The sequence below is a fragment of the Poecilia reticulata genome, chromosome 1 (genome assembly GCF_904066995.2).
Source record: "Poecilia reticulata chromosome 1, P_reticulata-male-v2, whole genome shotgun sequence".
In the NCBI taxonomy this organism is placed as follows: domain Eukaryota; kingdom Metazoa; phylum Chordata; class Actinopteri; order Cyprinodontiformes; family Poeciliidae; genus Poecilia; species Poecilia reticulata.
In genome coordinates this window covers 30671983-30693625 of record NC_088830.1, presented here as the reverse complement: position 1 = coordinate 30693625, position 21643 = coordinate 30671983, and the positions used below count along the sequence as shown (strand labels likewise).

The window sequence follows — 21643 nt, the reverse complement described above, 5'->3', positions numbered from 1 at the left end:
TCCTCCTCCTGTTCTCCAAAGTCTGCAACACCCAGCTCCAATAACCCATGACCCACAGGAAGTAGACACAATGGACTGAAAATAACACATCACCTCCCCTGGCAACAAATGCCCACCACAGCCCCCTGAAGCACACGGCCCTCTGCAATACAGAACACCTTGGAGAGGCCGGCTTAAGATAGGTGAGAAGAACCAAAAATATCTCCCGCTGCTCAACAGGCGGATCCGCATGCCACAGCAGGTTCTGTCCCACTGTCAGTTCACAGCTTGTTTCAACTTTTCTGCAATTTTCAGGACAATTTTTAAAGACAAATTTTAAAGACAAAAAGATCATTTTTTTTGAAAATAGGTCAACTTAAAAACAATGTATTTGACTTTACAGATGTGTTTCTTTTGACTGGAAGCATTAATAATGTTTTGGCGACTTCTGATAGAGAATTTTGAAGGAAGCTAAAGATTAGGGTGATTGAAATGAGGTCTTCCAGTCTCAAAAACTGGAGCTCATCACCAAAGATCAATCATCAAACAGGCAAAAAGCTGATAAGCTAAATCTGCCAGGGGTATGACTTTATTCATTTTACTTAACAGCCTAAAATACTTTGCAATTAAAGTTAAATATAAGTGTCAATTTACCTTGTTTTGCTTTTTGAGGTAATTGCTTTTTTACTGTAGAGTGAACCAAACCTTGAAATTTGACCTTTTCACCTCTGACACTCTTCTTTCCTACAGAACCTAAAAGACCTGTTAGAAATCATTATACTGTCATTATTAATAGTAAAAATGAACAAGAAATTCTACAAATTACAGCACTTTTATCTGACATTCCAAGCTGTTGCATCATTTTCTTTATACAACTGCCTATTTTACTAGATGAGACACCAAATACACCTTAATATGCATTAATAGGTCTTGGCACTACTACATAAGTAAACATCTAGTATTGCTCATCTCCACAGTTGGGAGAACAGCCAGTCAGCAACAAGGAAAATGAATGGAGATCCTCAATTGGCTCCTTTGCAAGCACCAGCGAATGGCATGTCAAACAGCACTGCTTCAAGGTATTTCAACTTCCCAAGCTGCATTTTCTTTCAGATACTTTAGATAACATCTATGAAAGAAGTCTGCAAACAGGCAAATTTTCCACAAATATTTCTGAGTAATGTTCCTCAGAAGAAAAACATCTGCCAATATTGAACTGCAAATATAAAGAGGTTCATTGTGGATCATGCAACAAGAATGATTTGATTTCTGTTGTCGAACCAAACAACAATCAGCCCAATTTAAAAACTCATTTCTGTAGTGAGTATGCAGGAAAACTTAATTATTTTAGAAGGGTCTGTTTACTGCCCTGCATCCTGAGCTTTGCCGCTTTGTTACGAGATAACACCTTAACCACCACGCAGAACAAATGAAGCACATTTTACAAAGAATCACATATTCTAGACTTCTAAATTTAATTTGAAGTCTAGAAGCCTGCAGTGAAAGGGCACACAGTTAAATTAATCTAAAATAGTTAATAAATAATAATAATGCATATGCTTTTGTTCCAGTTCACAAGCTGCAGATCCAACGTGGTCCTCTCTGCTTTCTGCAGGCGTGGATCACTGCATAGTGAGAAGGATGACTCTACAGTCAGGCGTAAAAACCATCTGTGGGAGAGTGTGGGTGCATGTGTGTTAATGTGTGAATGCTTTGCTTACTTGTTACACAGTATGTTAATATTCTTTTCTCTCTGACCAACCCACAGAAAGAGTGTTTTTCTTGCAGCGTTGTGCCGTACTGTGCTTCACTGCAGGTGCATCAAACCCCATCATGGTCCATGAAGTGAGCAACAGCAGTCTAATCCAATCACTCCAATGAAAATTATTCAAAATCACATTAAGTGGCCAGTGAGAGGTTGCTTTGGACATGATCTGATTAGCAGCTCTCTTGCAAGAGTCAGTCCGTGAGGAAATGGCTTGAGAGACTGAGCATATAATAAGGAAATGGACTCTGATAACATGTCTGTGCAGCAATAAAAAAGTGGTGCCTGGCTGCTCAGCAAAACATCAGCCTTCAGAAGCTTTCAGGTTCCTTGCAACATGATGAGGATTGACAATATTCAAAAAGTAGGGCTGGAATTCTTCTGCATTCATTTAGATTAATTATGAATATTTTGATGTGCTAAACATTTTCACTGAGTCACTTTTTTGTTGTCCAACATGCAAAAGTCCCAACCCAGAACCTTTGTATTCACATGTTTCCGGTACCCCCGTAAATCTGATGCACAAACGACATCCGCAAACAGGGAAGGACAACAAAGTCGCTCCATCTTGGCCCACTGGGATTTAATCTTTGCACAGCTCCTCCTCAGAGATGCAGTTTCTGAGCTTCTGCCTCACCGAGCAACCCTCCCTAACTCAGCTACTACAGACTAGCCAGAAGCAATTAGTAAACGTCTGGTGGAACTGGCGTCTTCTGAGCTCATTATACGAGCTACTTCTCAGTGAAATGCTGGTAAAAATGTCATTTGATATACATAGAGTTTTTGTAATAAGTCTGGATTGTGATTTCATACTATGTGCCTGTAAATTACATAATACTGCCTTTAGATACATTTTTTGTTGAGCTTGTAAGTGTGTTTTCAAAAAAATTTCAATTCCTAAAAACATTGTTTCTTAAAATGTTAATTTTATCAATATATGTTTTTCAGTTAAAATGCATTTAGTTAATTAAGTCGATTAAAAAAGTTAATACAATAGAATGGCTTAAATCAAAGCATAATGACTGAATGACCTAGTCAAAGTCCCAGCCTAAATCTGAATGAGAAGCAAACTGCTGTTCGTAGATGCTCGTCATATAATCGGACTGAACTTAAGCTATAAGGAGTTTCAGTCTGTAAATGTGCAAAGCTAATTGGAGCATAACCCAGAATAATGCTAAGTTGTTACGTCATTTCAAATTTCTATTAAAAAAAAACTTTAAAATGGGGCTTTAAAATGATCCGAGATTCCAGAAGTGTGATTACTTTTGCAGGGCTCTGCAGTGGTTCCCCTCTGTAAATGATTCTTCAACAAAGCAGCTGTATGTCCCATGCTAAGTGTTGTGTCTTAAGAGCAGAGCTGCCTGCATGCCTGGGCTCGTCTCCCGGCCAAATTAAACGGCACGCCTCCATTTAAAACCAGTCCCCTGAAACCGGCGCACACCTCCACTCTCTGGTGTCGCATTCAGATGATACTGCTTTACTTTCAGCTGAGAGTGAGTGTGTGTAGCGTCAACACATACTTTGGAAGTCATGCCCTGCATATGCGCTCCTGTGTTTGACCGTATGCCGATTCACAGCCACTGAGGAACTTGAGGAATTTCTCAAACGCATCACAAGCAGAAAGGAATGCTGAATTGTTTCTGCAGCTAAACTATTACTTCACATTGTCCCTACAGCGCCACGTCCTTACTTCTCAACTGGCTTCTGTGGGTGTGTGCCTGCACACCTGTGGATTCTGATGGCCCCATTTATTAAAATAAATATTAATTTACTCCTGTTTAAGTCTACATATAAACATCCCAAACATTAAAATGTGATTTTTTTCCCCCCCAGTTCTACTCAATCTTTTTATAGGTCTACTGCTGCAAGATTTTACATTTTTTTGAGAAAATCAAGAAACTTTAATTTGATTTCACGTGTTTAGTTTGGAATATTCAAAGTCTGGCTTCATTAATAAATCCAGCAGCTTTGATCATTTTATCAAAACACGGTGCTCCTTACGCCAAATAAAAGAACTAAAAATTGATATTTTTGCATTTCCACAGCCAGAACCAAAATCTCTAAACCGTAAGCTGCATCTTAAAGAGAACATTCATGCCCTGTAAAAAAATGTTAAATCATAAAATATAATACAGATATAAAGAGCCTGAATACACTGCATTTATAAGACTAGCAAGGTGATATTTGTTGCTTTTATTTTAAATATTTTTTTAGAAATATTTTTTATTGTGATAAGAAAGTCCAATAATAATACAGGCCAAAATCCACAAAATCCTGTTGTGGATTTTGGCCTGTCACCACTAACCTAACTTAATTAGGACTCAGTTTCATTAAAAAGTTTATAGAAATGCAGCATAATTTACTCCATCTTATGACCTCTTTTTTTTAAAACGATATAGAAAAGAAAACGTATTTATTGGTAGATGAAGACAGTTTCCTCTCAGGTGTTTTGGTAAACTTAAACATACAGAATAAATCTTTCATGCACTGTTTTCATATTTTCTGTCTTTCATCTTGATTTTACTGAAAATCTAATCAAATACAAACTATTAATCAGGATGTCTTCTGGTTTGATTGTTTCTTGGACAAAAGATAAAAACGGAGCGTCTCTCTAGCTAATGCGTTAGAAAAACATTATGATTCCTCCCTGACTATAACCGATGGGAACTGATGCTGAAAATCATTCCCAGACTCAATGCTCTCAATTAGGCTTTTTCATACAGTGCTCTATTCAATCAGCACACTCTGAGGACGGTTTGCATGTACAGATGGCAGCCTACACAGAGCCATGGGAACTAAAGCTGTGCTACAGATAAAAGAAGCTCAGCTGACTTCAAGACATGATCCTCCCTGAAACAAAGTTTATTACATTCCCACAGTTTCTCCTATTGCATTTCCAGCTATGTATCCAGCAGGTCACGCTTTGCTCCTCCACAACCTTGACATTTTCGTACAGAACCTTTTTTCTTTCCCTTTTGTCACATGCACTTGCAAAAGCTGCATCCTTTAAATGCAACACATTCCTCTGGCATGGCAGACTAGGTTCACATGATCACAAGGCCCCTTCACTGCTGACAAGATGAACTCGCACAATCTTCCTTCAAGTCATTTACACTGAAGGCAAAGTTTACATAAGGGGCAATAAAAAAGGAGCTATGAATAACCTGGAGCATAAAGGACAAAGAAGTTAAATATTTTCTCAAAACAATTTTCCTTTATTATGAAGAAATAAATTAAAAGTCACCAGTCATACTGGCAGACTAGGGAACAAAAACCCATGCACAGTAATGGTCTGAACTCCAAACACTTTCAAAATCTCGTTATAATCTACTTATAGCCATCAGTTATTAATGACATATTCAATTGGGTTTAATTTTCATCCAGTTTAATTAGTATTCAACAAGCTGCACAGAGGCCACATTAAGCTGCAACACATCAAGCAGATGAATACAAGTAACTTTTTCCCCACAGTGACAAAAACAAAAACGCTACGGCCCCAGTAGTTACATACAGCAATGAAATGAAACGTTTGCACTTGAATTATGAACAATTCACCTGCTGTGGCCTGAACGCACAAACTTCCTCCTGGTCTGCATGGACCTCAATTGCGCATCTGCTTGTGTGTAATCAAATATCTCAGGGTTTTGATGTTGATCTAGAGAATAAATCTGTGCTTTGCTTTCACACTGGACACTGGAATTACAAGCTATGCGTCAGGCAAAGTTTTTTAATCAGGGAATATTTTTGCAATTGAAAAGATGAGAGGTCAGCAAGACTTTCTGAACGAGGGCGTCTCCTGATACTATAAGCACTTCAGAGGTTCAGAAGGAGGAAATCCCATAGCATGCTCCTTCTGCACCAGATATACTTCAAGGGATACATCCTAATATGCATAAATACGATAGTGGGAAACATCTTGGCACTGCCGCAGAAGATAACATCCGAAGTCTTTCTTATCTCCGCTCTTGGAGGGACAGCCAATCAGTGCCAAGGAAAATGAATGTTGCTCCTGGATTGGCTGCTTTGCAAACCTCGACCAATAGACAATCAAGAAGGTTTGCATCTACAGTAGGTATTTTTGCTTCCCAGGCTGCATATCAATACGTTATACAGAGAAACCTGTGGATAGGGGAATTTTCTGCAAATATTTAGGAGTTATATTTCACAAAGAAATCTGTAAATATGCCATCATGCATAGGTTGTAAATATTATGACGATGTCAGTTGCAGGGTGTGCCTATTTTTTCTTTCTTCTTTTTTCATTCTGGTTCCATCACTCTGTGACCTTTAGCACTTTGGATGATGTAACCTGTGCTCCCTGGGAGCATCTGGTCCAAAAGGATAGATATATATTGGAATATAGTAGCTGACAATTATTGCACTCCAGCGTTTTACAATATGAATAGTGAACACACCGATATTGCAATATATGCAATATTTAAAGATACAACTAAAACCATCACAAGAAATCCCCAGTTACTCCATCAGTCGTCTTTGCTGTCTGACAACCTACAAAGCACTTGTACTCCAAAATATACTGAGAACAGAGACGTTTGTTCTCTCTCCAAGAGCTGCTACAACATGAACAGGGCATTTCAGACTTCAAGAATTCAATTTCCTTGGTAGTCCTCGTAGGTTTATCCACACAGCAGCACACAATCTTCCCATTTCTCAGACAAAAACACCAAATATGCCTCAAGAACAAGCTGTCAGAAGAGAACAAATGTTTGCCTGTTCTTCTGGGTTATTTATTGGCCTTTAGTTTAGTGTGGAAAAGGTCAAAGTTGAATATGACACAAGTTGGTCAAATTAGTTTCAGCATAGGCATGATGCCGTTAAATTTGTTTGTTCAGTTTTAGGAAATTTTACTAAGCGGTTAATCTTTGTGCTTAGGAACAATCTGTTACCAAGTTAGAAAAATAAGATATAATAATACAATCATTCATCAGCTTTCAGTTATGTTGACAGAAAAAAAGAGGATGTCTTGGTTTAGGATGTCTAATAGTTTCAAAAAACTCCCAGCTGTCAAGCTGACTGATAGTTTTAGCAAAACAAAACCAAAATAAATTATATCACAACCTTGACCTCTGCTAAAAATTAATGTGATCGTTTGTACGTTTTTATCCAGCCAGTGTGTTTGTAGAGTTTTAATAATAAAGAATACAATCTTTAAAAATTGCCTGTTATCTTCTTGCTTCGCTTACCACCTGTAACCTAATCCACTCATCAAAATGCCTCAGAACTCCCTTTAATACTTCAAACATCTGAAATGCAACACAGTAAAGGAACCACATTTTGCTATAATTCTTCACATGGTTAATTAAGTTCAGTCCTTTGAGATCAGAAGAAGAAAAAAATAGAGAGAAAGAGCGGTGTTTCATTAATTTACTGAACAGCGTTTCAATGCCAAGTAAACAAATCTAACCCACCTTTGAGTTTTACCACAAGTGGCTCCTCAAAGTCCCATTTGTTGAATGTTATGGAAAAATTAAGGAAGGTATTCCAGTTTTCCAGGACATGTCAAGAAAAAGAGCAAAACACAGGAAGAGGCGGACATGTGAAAGTTCCTTGGAATGCCGGCAAAAAGAGAGAGAGAGAGAGAGAGGTCCTCACAGCTTCCAGTCAGTCCCCAAAATGATTTGTCTCAGAGAGCAGGGGTCTCTGCTGCATCTCCTTGCTTTTCTCAGTGTGTGTGTGTTTGTCTGTACATGTCCTCTGGCTGATGGCCAGGACAAAGATATCTCACTGAGCCATAGTAGCTCTAATGCAATAAGGGACAGTGGCCAAAACATGACCAGAACCCCTTCTCTTTATCAGCCCGTTTCTTTCATCTTTATATCGGGCCTTTCAAAACAAAAAGACTTAAAAAACAAAAGGAGAAACAAATGGCTGTTAGACGGGAATGAATCTCATTTGACCGAAAGACCGTCTGCGTCACGATTACTTGGGAAATAACACAAGATGGTAACAATATTTCACAGCTAGTCGACACCCCCGAAACCCCCGGCCAGGTTGGGATAAACATGGACATGTACTGACGCTCACAGCAGAGCAGGTGAAGAGGGGCAAAAAGTACCATGACAGCAGTGGGCTATATTAAGGGGCTGTGGGCATAGCAGCTAGGGTCAGATCACATAGTACTACATGACAAGAATGCCTGCTGTGTGTGTGTGTGTTTAAAATGAGAGGTGACCTGTTAAATGTGGATATAGGTACCTCGCAAAAAATGTAATATCATGAAAAAGTTAAATGTCTTTCGTCACTCATTTCAGAAAGTGAAACTCAATTTGTTAGGCAATATGGATTTACGATATTTTGTGGACTATTGTGATAAAAGTAATAAAAATTACTTCTTTTTCAAGTAACTGTACGGTTCTCACTGTGTATTACAGCATTTATAGCCCCACAAACACAAATACATTCCCATTTGTAATAGTCTTCGTTACATAAAGTGTGATTTATATCACTAAGCTGCACACCGTAACAAAATTTAACCATATCTTCAATTTTATTGATCCTCTTGTTGAACACTGGAGAAAATGGTGAAATTGACAGTCCTGGCATGTTTTGGGGAATTTTAAAAATGAATTGGAAATTATCATGACAAGGATAAATCAAATTCTTATAAGAAATTTAGCCCAATAAATGATACAATAATAAATGTACACCCCTAACAGAATTAAATATTTCAAGTCTTTTTTTCTTGTCATTTTTTTGAATATTAGACTTACAGATAATAGGAACCTAAAGTTCTGTCCGTCGCATGTTTCTACGTTCAACGGCAGCCTGTTGCAACTATTTGGTAATTTTCCCATTTTAAACCTAACTGCAATATTTACAGCAGAAATATTTGGTTTTTTTTAATGAATTTTTACCAAAAAAATAACATATTAAGGACTCATTAAAAACCTTGAGGAAACACCATGATAACGCAAAGTTGTACTTTTTAATCCAACAGGAATCTCATTTCAGTCCATGCTGAAATATATCTTCAGATAGTCATCTAATTATGTAGCTTTGTTTTTGTTACACTTGACATTATTCTATCCCATTTCTATTTTTAAACAACTTGAGTTTAAAAATCAAAAACCGTGTTCTGGATTCTGGACTGGATTTAACCGCCGTCTCCGTGTTCAGAGCTCACACAGTAAAAAGATTTTCAGTCTGGAAGAACTGGTCCACCCTCTCACCTCCCATAAGTCTTTGCTGAAACTCCTGAATGACTACAAACAAGCTCTTCTGCCTGAGAGGAATGAGGAGAAAGCCTTCAGTAAAACGTTACATAGGTGAGACTTTCAAGGAGCATGCAGCTCTTCGGTGAGTCAGATATAACTGACACCTTTTTTGTTTCCAGGTAAAATAGCTTGGATGCCTACAAGAAAAGGCTTAAACTAACCCACTTACATTGCATAATGAGAATTAAACTATCTGGTGGAGCAGGTGATCGTTGCAAAAACTAAATCTTGAGACCATTTTCAAGTACAATAATGGTACTAGCAATAAACTTATTCAACACTGGAACTGGAAGGTATTTTAAATACAGAAAATAAACAAAACAACAGAAATAAATAAATAAAATGGACACAAAGGTCTCTTTAAACAAAATTGCCCTTCAAAAAAATGCTAACTGAGACCACTACACCAGATTTAAGACTTTTTGTTATCAAGTCTTTGGTACAATCATATGAGATAAACAATCACACAAGTGAAAATGATCTAGCATGTTTTATTTCATCATGTGATTAAACGATTTATTGCTTATTGTGAGAGGCTTGACCTTAGTACACTCGAAATAGGACAAAACTAATTTACAAGTAACTTTTTGTGAAGATATAAGCGCTTGTTTTAAGTCAGTAATTCTTTAAAATATAAAAAGTTCTATAGTTCCACTGGCAGATTATTTTACCTACAAGATCTTTTTCACGCTATAGGTGAAAAAAATCAGCCAGTGGAACTAGTAAACTATAGATATTCAAAAGTAACAAAAGTATATCTGTCTGAAAAATTACTTGTATGTTGGTGTTGTCTTTTTTCAAGTGTATTGAGATATTAGAACTAGGAACTAGACCAAAAATACCTGGTAATATTTTATGTTTTTGCACTGATGGAGGTAAACGTTAACACACAAAAAAAAAAAAAAAAGTATTCTGTAAAACCCCTACAGTGAACAGAAGACCACAACGGCAGAACTAATATAAGTGAAGGAGTCAGGGACCCCTCCTCTTTCTCTCTCCCTCTCTTCACTCGCCATCTGGTAGCCATCAGCGGCTCACACAGGAAGGGGCGGCCATGCCTTTCTGGGGCGCCAGGGAGCGGCTCCTCTTCCCTCTCGGTGTTAAAAGAATCAACAATTGCCAGAGGATTGCAATGCGGAGCAGTGCAGGGCAGGGCAGTGAAGTCCAGCCCATCGCAGCCTAAACTAAAACAGTCGGCGGCAGCGGCGGCAATGAGGGACCAGGCACTCACAACCCTGCAGCCCAGCAAAGAGCAGCACAGAGCAGCCTCACATTCCTGCCGCCTCAGCCTGCCAAGAAGCACTGGGAAGGGAGAGAACAGAGAGCTGTTCTCTGCAGGCCGCCTCATGGGGCTGCATTGAGAAGCACTCGTCTCTTTTGTCCACATTGCTTTTTGTTTGCACCTTCTTTAGTTATTAATTGCAGACCTGGCAGAGTCATCAGTAATTCCCACGCAATTATTTACTATTAATCTAAACTCTGCACGAATCAGTTAAAAGAATGTTATTACAGATCTGACAAGTGATTATTTTGCATTTGAAATAACATGGATGCCAATCTGATGGCAAGTCTTGCAGCGCGGTTAGTGCCCACCATCTTTGGCCATCTGTGTTCTCATACTGGACCCGTTTTAATTCCTCACCAGACTACAACTACACTCTGGAAATAGAAAGCACTCTTATGACACACACTATTTTTACTTCTTGTGTCATTAGTTGACAAGCTGGAACATGAAATAAGCTGAACCCTGCATGAAACCTTTGATCACATTAGTTCACAGTATGAGAGAATAATCCAGAGCAGTGAAACAGGAAAAAAAAAAAAAAAGACTGAACGTTGCAGAACAGTTCTGAGTTTCTGCTTTTAATTATACCTGCACTTCAAACTGTTCAACTTGGCAAAGTACCAAATACTGGTGGAGAGAGGAATTATTTTAGATGGTAACTGATTTCTAATAAAAGAGAAGGCTAGAGTCAGCTAGCCAAACATCCAGATGCAAAGGAACGCTGCAGCGGCAGCACTGTACACCGCTTTGTAGATTTGGCACACAGGACTGTAAACAGCTGCACCAGGAAGCAGAGTCAACTCTTCACAAACATCCCAAAGTTAGCCTTTACCTTCCAGTTCACTACAACGTCACTGGTCCACTAAGCAAACAAATTCCAACACAAGCAGCCCACAATACCCTGATTAAAAGAGAAATTCAGTTTAATGAGCGAAATCTAACTTGTCTGTTTACATATAAAATAAACAGACTCTGAAGCTTCAGGTTCAAAATGTAAAATGTCTAAATTGAGCTGCCAAATAGATTAGCTGTAAACAAATATATTAGAATAAATTATTTAAGTCACGTTTTTTTAAAGTCCTCAGAAAGTTGGAGAGATGATGAGAAAAAAATGTAAAAAGAAAAAAAAATGTAATCATGAATTTTTGATTGGAACGTTATAAAAATGTATTTATTTAGTTATTTATTGTAAAATATAAGTTAAACGGACAGTATTATGAATTTTTCAGGCATATAGTGGCATTTTATAGCACAATCAAGTAACTATGTAATGTTAAGTTGTTTTAAAATTGCTGTATATAGTAAATATGACTATTTCATATATATATATATATATATATATATATATATATATATATATATATATATATATATATATGATCATTTAGAAATTGGGCCTCTGTCTCTTTAAAAACTTCTGCTCTTTCTGAAACTCTGTCTTTAGGACATGACCACGTCGCACCTCTATTAATCCTGTAACAATGTCTTTACCAACTTTTCACTGAGAAACAGTTTGCATAATGAGCTCAGCAATTCCACTAGGTGTTTGCTAATTGCTGCTGGCTAGTCTGAAGGAGCTGAGAGGGGAAGTCGCATGGTAGGGATGCACATATGGAAAAGTTGACGGGAAAAGGACAGAAGAAACTGTCCGAGATCTATGCTCTGCCACAATAAATCCTAAGAACTGATGACCAACTAAAATTAGAAGGGATGAGGCAACATTTACACTAAACAAATGTAATAATTAGTCAATAGTGAATAAAAGAGGGGAAAAAAATCTAAAAGTTAATGGTTTCTTTACTTATTTTGTTTCAATAAGTCAAGAAACAGTGAATCATGCTGTGTGGATGCTTTTTTCAGCAGGAACATTAAATTTAGTCAAAGTTGATGGTAAGATTGATGTTACGCCCCCAAGGTCTAGGGGTCCAGGGACGATAACATAAAATGTGTCCAGAGGAACAAATGGTGTGTAAAATAATTTATTACAAGAAAGTTTTCCAAAACAATACAATTTAACCCAACTAATGCAAAACAAAAGGGGTCAACAAACTAAAGAATATTAAGTGCAAATTAAAGTTACAAAAGGGTCCAAACAAGTCACTTCAAAGTAAACTCAAAATAACCCAAAAATGGGAAAACAGGGAACACCCAAAGGGAATGTTAAGGGGAGCACAGAGCCTCCCAAACACGAGCTTCTAGCTTGTGAAGTGAAACTAAAGCAGTCAAACTACTTAGCAGAACAAGCAGAAACAAAACAGTTCAAAAATCGCCACAGCAGTTGTACAAAATAGTTCAAACAAACTGCCTAAAGCAATTGCTAACACCAAACAAGGGGGACAGCTTTACAAAACCTCTTCAAACTAGCTGCCCCTCTAGAGGAAGGATTCAGGAGCCCTTTATAGAGTGCAGGTGGGCCTCATCAACATCCGATTGATTTGAAAATCCTCTGCTGGTCCAATAGTGGAACTGTTCTCCGACAGCCTTCAGACCAGCCAATCAGGAAGGTGTGCTCCCACAGCGGAATCCGCATAACAAAAGGAGCCTGCACAGCCTCAAGAGGCCAAGGGCCGTAACAATTGAGTTAAATACATTACAATCCTGGAAGCCAACCTGTTGGAGGCTTTAAACTGGGGTGGAGGTTCACCTTCCAGCAGGACAACAATCCCAAACTTACAGCCACAGAATCTGTGTAAAAACGCAAGGAGTGTCATTTGTAAACGTGTTCCATGCAATCTGGGTGGGCTTGGGCTGTTTGGTAATTCAGTGTGCAGATGAGCTCAGCTGGTGGAGATTTAGCACAAAAGACCTGCAGCTCTAACTGCAGTGAATAGTTGTTTTAAAAAGTATTGAGTCAGAGAGGCTCTGCTTCTTAAAACAATCTCTCTCTGACCGATTTTCTAACCAAAAAGGCTAAACAGATTTAAAGAGGAGCGGCAAAAGCAAATGAGGTGGATTAGCAGTGCTCGCCAACAACTGGTGGAATATTGTCTCGGTTGCCTGGAAATTGAGCTGTTAACATGACATAACCATCAGATGGTCAGATAGCAACAATCTTCAGTCAGAGGCTCTTTTTTTTAGATTCACTGCAAAACTGACTGTTACTTGAGATTCTTGGATGATGTAAGCTACTTATAACATTTATTTTCTTTTTGGGATAAATATTGAACTGAATTTATGTGGATTTGTAGGAGTATCTAAGTAGAGGCATCTGAATATAGCGGTAAGCCACATTTTTCTGATTTGTTCTTTTCTTCAAGATTATGCATAACTTTGTGTTTCTCAAAACTGCAACAAAGTCTGTGGCTGAAAGTGGAAGGGTGTAAATACTTTTTGAAGAGTATAGCTATGAATACAAAATCTAATGCAACTTACCATTAGATGAACAAACTGTTTTTTTTTTTGTTTCACAAAGCAAAAGTGCACAAACGTCTTGCAATGCAATTTTAGAAACAGATCCTTGTGAGTTGATTTTTATCAAATTTAAGCTGTGATTAGCGAACCACTAATGCGATTACGTGCAACTCTCGTCTTGCAAAATATAAGCAAACATGGGTGTTATTATTCATCCATGTTTCGCCGCATGGCAACAAAAGACTGCTGTGACACCCTTCTATGTGCTACTGCTTTTCCTGAGGGCTTTTTCAAATTGAGTGTTTTGCTTTCACGGGTTTGTTTGTCTTTGGGAGGCAATGACATGATTTCTGGCTTACTCCACTATAAATATCCAAACAAGAATGCAGACGCGCCACAAACATGTTCACTTTTGTCCTGTTTTGAAACAAAGAGCACCTCAGGACAGAGAAAGCTTTGAAATGGGAGAAAACACATATTTCACTAACGCAGCCTTCAGAAATTTTTGTATTATTTTCAAAATTTCTTCTAAAAAAAGAAAAAGGGTACAACCTCACCTTCACATCTTCACCTTTGAACTGGTCTGTTTACCAGTGTGGCTGCTGTGAAACTGATCCACACACACAGGTGTAGCACAGCGACAATAGTCTGTTGTCAGGGATAAAAGTGGACGGGGGGAAGCAGCAGAACTAATATCAATTTTTAATGGTCATTTGTTTGTAATGGATAGTAAATTATTAATGCCATGTGCAATCCATTTTCAAGCTGTGGCAGATCACAGCAGCAATTTGAAAACAGAGTGCTGCCCACAATCCCGAGGACACTGTGCAATAATATTACCTCGTTAGCCTAAGAGGCTAATGCCGCACAAGTACCCCTCTGTTACAATCCGTCCGGGTTGCTTGTTTGTTTGTCTCCTGAAGCACGCGGGGTGCAGGGTGGTGGCGGCGGTGGAGGGGGGCGGGTTCAACAGAAACCGTTTGTTCTCTGTTCCACTTGCTAAGCAGATTTAATGAATCCTCTACTTAATCGAAGAGCTGGGCCTTTGTTTCGCTTTGGCCGTGCCGTCACATTTGTTGGGTACAGGTTTCTCTGGCCAATTGTCGGAAAACGGCCGCCGTTTCATCCGGAGTGTAGCATGCGCTGTAAATTTGCTTTCGCCCTGCCGAGAGGCCTCATGGAGTTTGGTCCCTTGTCTCCGTTTTACTGCCATCTGAGGAGGACCTCTGGGGTTCAATATTTTCCTTCATCCCCTCGACCCCGAAGCCTCGCTTTCTCCCACTGAGGCCCTTTTAAGGGAGGCAGAAACTCCACAACAAAGCCCGAACATGCTTCCAGTGGGGAAACATCAGGGAAATACAGATGTTCCACTGAATGAGTCAAGTTAGAAAGGAATTATTGAGAACATTTATGCTTTCCCTGCAATATTTATAAGCAATAAAGGGAGCAAAGTATGACAAACATAACCTTTGAGTGTGACTTTCCACAATAACTCTCAGTAATTTAACTTTAACAAACTGAGTTTTTAATTATTATTATTTGAGAATAATTGCCTATAAACCTCCACAACTAAATGACACAAAAGATTTTTTGTTAGAACCATTTCTTCCATTTTTGTTATTACGTAGAAACTTTGGTTTTTACATCATTATCCATCTTTTAGTAAAAGTTTCTTCTTTCATTTAAAAATAATAAATTTCCTTTTATAAATATGTTTTGAAAATTATAAGGTAACATTTGCAGCCCAAGATGAGCTTTATTTAGCTGGACTGAGAGCAAAAATGGCCTTTTGAATTGCTAAGGCCGCATTATTACTATATTATCATATCATAAAGCAACAATTGTTCTTATTTTGAAGAATATTACACTAATTATAATGCAATTAAAAACATATTTTTTAATAAATGACTTGGGTTGGCGCAGTTGGTAGAGCTGTTGCCTTGCAGCAAGAAGGTTCAGGGTTCGATTCCCGGCCTGGGGTCTTTCTGCATGGAGTTTGCATGTTCTCCCTGTGCATGCGTGGGTTTTCTCCGGGTACTCCGGTTTCCTCCCACAGTCCAAAAACATGACTGTCAGGTTAATTGGCCTCTCCAAATTGCCCCTAGGTATGAGTGTGTGTGTGCATGGTTGTGTGTCCTGTGTGTCTCTGTGTTGCCCTGCGACAGACTGGCGACCTGTCCAGGGTGACCCCGCCTCTCGCCCGAAACGTTGGCTGGAGATGGGCACCAGCACCCCTCCCGACCCCACTGAGGGAAAAAGGGTGCAAGAAAATGGATGGATGGATGGATGGACTTTCAAACTAACATAGAATATTACACTGTATTGCTGCCTTTTCCAAACAGTCAGGTTTGTGCTTTTATGAAAATGATACAAATGTTTAGCAACCGTCTTTCAGCCAGCTGACTACCACTATGCACTGTGCAGCAACAGGTTGGGGAGCGACTGGAAATTCTAGTCATTCCAGAAATGTATCTCTCATCAAAATGACTTTAAACCATAGGAAAAAAGGTATGCAGCTATATTTTTGTGATTTTGAAAGTGTAAATGTTTAAAATGCTAGTAATCCAGCACTGCTCACTGAACTGTGTGTGAGTGTGTGTACTTTTTCTGCAATTCAAAATTTGAATATTCTCCCAATCTGCCATTAATCTGGGGGCTGAAGAGCTGAAGAATCCTCACTATTGTGTTTTTATTTCCATTGATTTCAGCTTCAGTCATTCCTCTTCCTCTGAAAGAGGAAGTTGAAAAGCTTTCACATTTACTTTTTGTTTCAAGTAATCCCTCATCTCCAATTGGAAATAATTCAACTTAACTTATAGTTTTATTGTAGACATCAGACCTTCCATCAATGTGCACAAAATATATTTGATCAAAGCAAAAATGACTTTACATGTTCTCAGGGTAAGTAGTGAAAATGCTGAGTTAGCTCCCTCTCTTTGAGTCACAAGGTTTCTTTGATAGCCTCAATAAAGATGAACTAAAAGTGTTAGAAATAGCTCGTTTAGGGTTTCACAACAGAACATCTATAAAAAAAAATTCTGATTTCATGGTCGAAAAGAGGAAAAAGGAAAACCAGATAGAGAAGGCAGCTGCAACAAAATGGAAAAACCCAGGAGCATAAATTGTTGTGACAATCTGTGGCTGGGGAAAGACCAACATAACGCAGCTTCATGATAGATTTGAAAAAAAAAAAAAACACACAAATGATCAGTTTCATTCATTGATTCGGGTTTTTTCCACCTGACTTGTTCTCTGTGGGATCTGTACAAAAACGTGCAATGAAACCACTTGCAATAATGAAACCACTTGCAATATCAGCAGCATATTTCTGTCCAAAAACAACAATTCTTGTTGCCACTAAATGGAAAGTCTCACAGGCTTCAAAATGTTCTCACACTTTCAGAAAACCTCACTTAACTGCATCACTTTTACCTTATCAGATCACCTTATGGTGATCAGTTTATATAAAGAAAAATTGGCTGTAGAGATACATTTGACGCGTCATCACTGAACAGGACGCCGCCGCGGTTTGTGTTGAGAAGCTCTGACTCATCACCGCAATGAAAAAGGATGCAGAGTTATCATAAAAATGTTCACAATTAGGTAATAAACTGGGGTTTGGACTTTCTTCCTCATCTAGTCAGCCTTCGCTCAGCAGTGATTTAAAACCTCTTCTGCATGCACACACCTATTTGATTTCAGGGGCACAAAAAAATGAACAAAGCAAAGTCATGATGTCCTCAATGCTTATATTGGAGCTGGCAAAACATAGGAGGATCGTGTAAATAGTCTTAACATAAAACTGTAGTTTTTCCTTAGCAGCAGGTGGAAGTTACCCAAAAAAATAGAAATAAATCTGATGCATGCAGCCAAGAGCCTTATAAACACATATTGTACTAAAATAAATAAATAGTTTAGTTCTAGAAATCCACACATTAGGCTTTTCCTGGCCTGTTAAGGTCTGATCTGCTGATTCCATTTTTTCATTTTAATGACATAAAAGAACAAAGATGGCTGCAGTTTCTTTGACAGGGATATTAGCCTTACATCCCACATGAAGAAGCGACTACAAGATCACCAAGTGCAGAACATGCAGCTCAAAACAGACAACTCTACGTTATCTCACTTTCATTAAACTAAAGAAAACACAAAGTATCTGTTGTTGGCTGATGCGTTAATAGGCCAGAAATTATCAGTGTTTATACATGTAATAGATAGATCTTTATGTTATCTACTTGTAGATTGCCAATCAGAGAAGATCAGTTGAAATCTGACTGCCGTGCTGATTGACTGGTGCATCTCTAATTTCAATGTCCTTCACTTTACCTTTACAAATTTAAACAATCGTCCAAATATCTTTATTTTTGTTTACTTTGTAGAGCATTTGTCGACTTTTTTGGACCAAATACTACTCAAAGTCAAGGTAGCTCAAACCTCCACACAGGTATTAGCTGAAGTTATCTTATTAAGAAATAACCCAATTCAAAGCACATTTTAAAGATGTTAAAATACATAAAATCCAGTCAAGATTGCTGATTTTACACCAAACAAAAGGGATATGTCAGCTGAGCTTTCATATAGAAACCAATGTGAGCAAGGAAGACTGCTATAATGGTGCCAAACTGTACCAGTGACTTTGTGTATCAAAAGAAAAAAACAATCCCAACCAACATTGAAGCAGGTAAAAAGTACAACTTTCCTCCCTTGTTAAATCCTGAATTAGCTACTATTTTGCTTCTATACCCTGGACACGACCTGGTCTGACAAGAACATGAAAATCTCTCAAATGAGCTAAAAAATCTAAAGAGATGAATCATTGTCCCGATCAAAAAACATTTCTATGAGTTTGTGATTCCAGCAAACTACAGAGGGAAACACAACCAACTAAAAAACAGAGAAAACATGTGAGAGCGGCGAACATTCCCAGAGTGGCCTGCCAACAAAATTTCTTTAAGAGAACAACAAACACATCCAGGAGGTCACAAATAAATCCAGAACAACATCTAGTTCACTTGCCCCAAAGGTCACTATTCCTGACTCAATAAAACAACTGATGACCCAAAAGAAACAAAGGCCGATCTCACATTTCCAATAAAACATCTTGAGGGCTGAACCTCAACATTTTAATTAAAATATTCTGAGCTGGCCTATTTGGAAGATGTGCACCGCATTACATCTGGGGTAAAACTAAGACAGGATTTCAGAAAAACTAATTTATTCGTTAACAACACCAAAAGATTAAGGTAATGAAGTGTCTTAGTTAAAGCTGGTACAGGTAAAGCTGATCTCACACTTAATGGCAGTTGTTGCCACAAACCGTCTGTAGATTTAAGGAGCAACTTCTTTCCTCTTTTTCTTACTTTACATAGGGTTGCAGTAAATTGTTTCAGCATGATAAAAACTGAAACAGAATAAATCTGTAAGTAATATTTCAAGCCCTTGCTTATCATAATTTTAATGGCTGAGCTTACAGATAACTCCAAATTAAAGGTCTCAAGTTTTGGAACTTACATGTGTACATTTCGTATGTTACGCAGATGCCATATTGTGACTACACAATCAAGCGGAAGACTGCTGACTTGACAAATGTCTGTACGACAAGGAGGGGAAGTCACAGAATGTCAGCACAAAAAAAAAGCTGGTTTTAAAACAAATTGCTTTATCCAAGCATATTTAAGGAAGATTAAGTTCAAGGAAAAACTGTGGTATGAAAGGTTGCACCAGAAACAGGAATAACTGCAGCCTTGAGAGGATTGTTAAGCAAAATTCAATCAACCTGAGCTAAGGAGCAAAAGAACTGGAGGATCTAAAAATCCTCTTTTTAGATTAAAATTAAGTTTGTATTCAATTTGGAAATAAAGGTCTCAGAGTTTCAAGAAAGCGTTGAGAGGGTCAGAATCCATGTTGCCTGGAGGCCACTATATCCAAGCAATTAGGATTTCCATTAAATCTCAACAGAACCGCAGGCTGATGCCCTCCTGCCACTCCGCCCTGATGCAGAAAGCCATGCAGAAGAGCCCACAACCACACATTCAGTCAACAGAAATGAGGATTTCAGAAACTACACATTTCTGTTTAAAAAAATCTTTTTTTATTTATAAATTAGCACATAAGAAATAAAGGCTTTTAAGAAAAAAAATGTGTAATGAATCTATACAATAGGAGTTTCAATAACCAGAAACTAGAGGAGCACCGATTGCAGTTTTCTGGTCGATCACCAATCTTTAAAAAGCTCGACCTGCTTTGACTGACACATAACTTTTTTGCCTGAAAAACTGCTAAATATAGCAACAAAGTTTCTAAGTTGACAACAGTCTGTGTGTTTGTTAGTCAGCCCACATTCACAGCAAAGTAAAAGCGGACTGTAGTTGATTTCTAGACCTTTGCAGATAAAATCTGTGGAAAAGTATCAGACGGTGGCTGATTTTCCTAAACTAAGGAAATCTAAGTTGATTTATCACTGCGACCTTACAAAACATATTCAACTTTTTCATCATGGTACTTTCTTTAAATATACCCAAATATGGAGACGAAAACTTGGAACCTCATAAAGCCTTTTTGCAATTCTTGCAGCTCTAAACTATTCAGTTATTTCTCAGATTGTAAATATAGGTATGTTCAAGTGAATTGATATTTTATTGTGTCAATTTCCTGACTCAACAAGATCAACAAAAACCTGCCTTAGGTAACAACATGTTCTTTTATCTTTCCCATATTGAAGAGGAGCTATGCCATGCTTATGATATTAAGAAGTATGTTTCTATTTCTTTTTGATGTGGGAATGTTTTCCACTCTGAAAGAAATAATTATTGAATAATTTCTACATTTATGTGCAAGATTATGTAATCAAAAATAGATCTATTTGCAGGTTTCTTATGCAGCTTTATCAGCTCTGACAATACTGTGTATTTCAAAATATTGCCGTTTCTCCACAGTTTCAGTTCTTTGCAAACTCATGGATGTTGGGGATGGGAGGCAAACACAGTTTACGCAAGAAAGAAAAAAACAAAAGAAATAAAAATTAAAAAAAAAATCGAAATCAGGCTGTTGAATGTGCACAACGTGAGGCCTGCAAACATGTCTGTCATTTCGCTCCATAGTCTCCAGAGAAAAGCAGGCGAGATGCGGTCCCACAGGTTGATTTATCGCAACGTCACAAGTAGGATATAAAGTGCACTTACGTAACGTCTCAACTTTTTTTCAGGAGGAGACTTTCGCAGCCAGCCTGAACACACCACCTCTCCCCCACTCATCTCTGCTCCCTGCGCGCCGGACTCCCAGCGGTCGGTGGCCGTTTGGCTTCGCCTGATCTGGGGAGTGTCTCCGTCCGCCTGGAGTAAACAGAAAAAAAAAGGGAAGAAACACAGTGGTGTGATTAAAACAGGAGAGGAAAAAAATAAAGTTAAAAACGAAGCACTTTTCTTGTCTGTGGGAGCCACACAGACGCGGTCACTCCTTTCCAAAAAGTCGACTCACCGACAGAGAGCAGGGTAGTTTCTCAGAAATGAACACAACAGATTCCCACTAGTTGTAGTCAAATCCACGCACTATTTCCCACGCTTGGAGCGGGCGCAATCCTCCTCCGTGTCGCCTTTTAGACGAAGATAAACGCCAACTCGAGTACTTTGAAACGCTAAAGCGACAAACAACAAGGAGTCTAGTGAAGTTTTTCTGTTTGTTTTGTTTTCTTAAATATAACGTCCCATGCTAATTCCAGTCCAGAGTGGAGCGAGAAATCCCAGTTGGCGAGGTCGGCTGCAAACGTCCCACAGCGTACCGCTGCATAATGCTCGATTTAAAGCAACCTTTGGACGTAAACACAGCGATTACACCGAGCTTCTCTAGCAGTTTACTCCCATGGTTCCTTAATTGTGATTGACAGTCCGGCTAAAGTGTGTCTTTTCCCTAAACTCAGTCTCCACTAGAACATGACTGTTAAGCTAGCTAACACTAAAGCAAGAGAGCCCGGATGTTTGAATGTCGTGCTTTCAAAATAAAATCAGCATCAAAGAAAAAAACTATTCAATAC

At 38.4% G+C, this 21643-nt stretch overlaps 1 protein-coding gene across 9 annotated transcripts in view; it reads right to left on the bottom strand.

Moving 5' to 3' along the window:
• The window catches only part of gab1 (GRB2-associated binding protein 1), a 63043-nt gene extending 41400 nt beyond the window's left edge, over positions 1–21643 (bottom strand). For 2 of the 9 annotated variants that reach the window (XM_008419994.3, XM_008420040.3), the window contains exons 1-2: positions 21091–21606; positions 20796–20945 (exon numbers count right to left, since the gene is read on the bottom strand). In XM_008419994.3, the coding sequence (XP_008418216.2) occupies positions 20796–20867 (72 nt within the window). In that variant the 5' untranslated portion in view covers positions 20868–20945; positions 21091–21606. Of the gene's footprint in view, positions 1–7172; positions 7544–20795; positions 20946–21090 lie in introns of those variants that run through there. The other 7 variants (XM_081611225.1, XM_081611219.1, XM_081611205.1 and 4 more) reach the window with 7 other exon arrangements.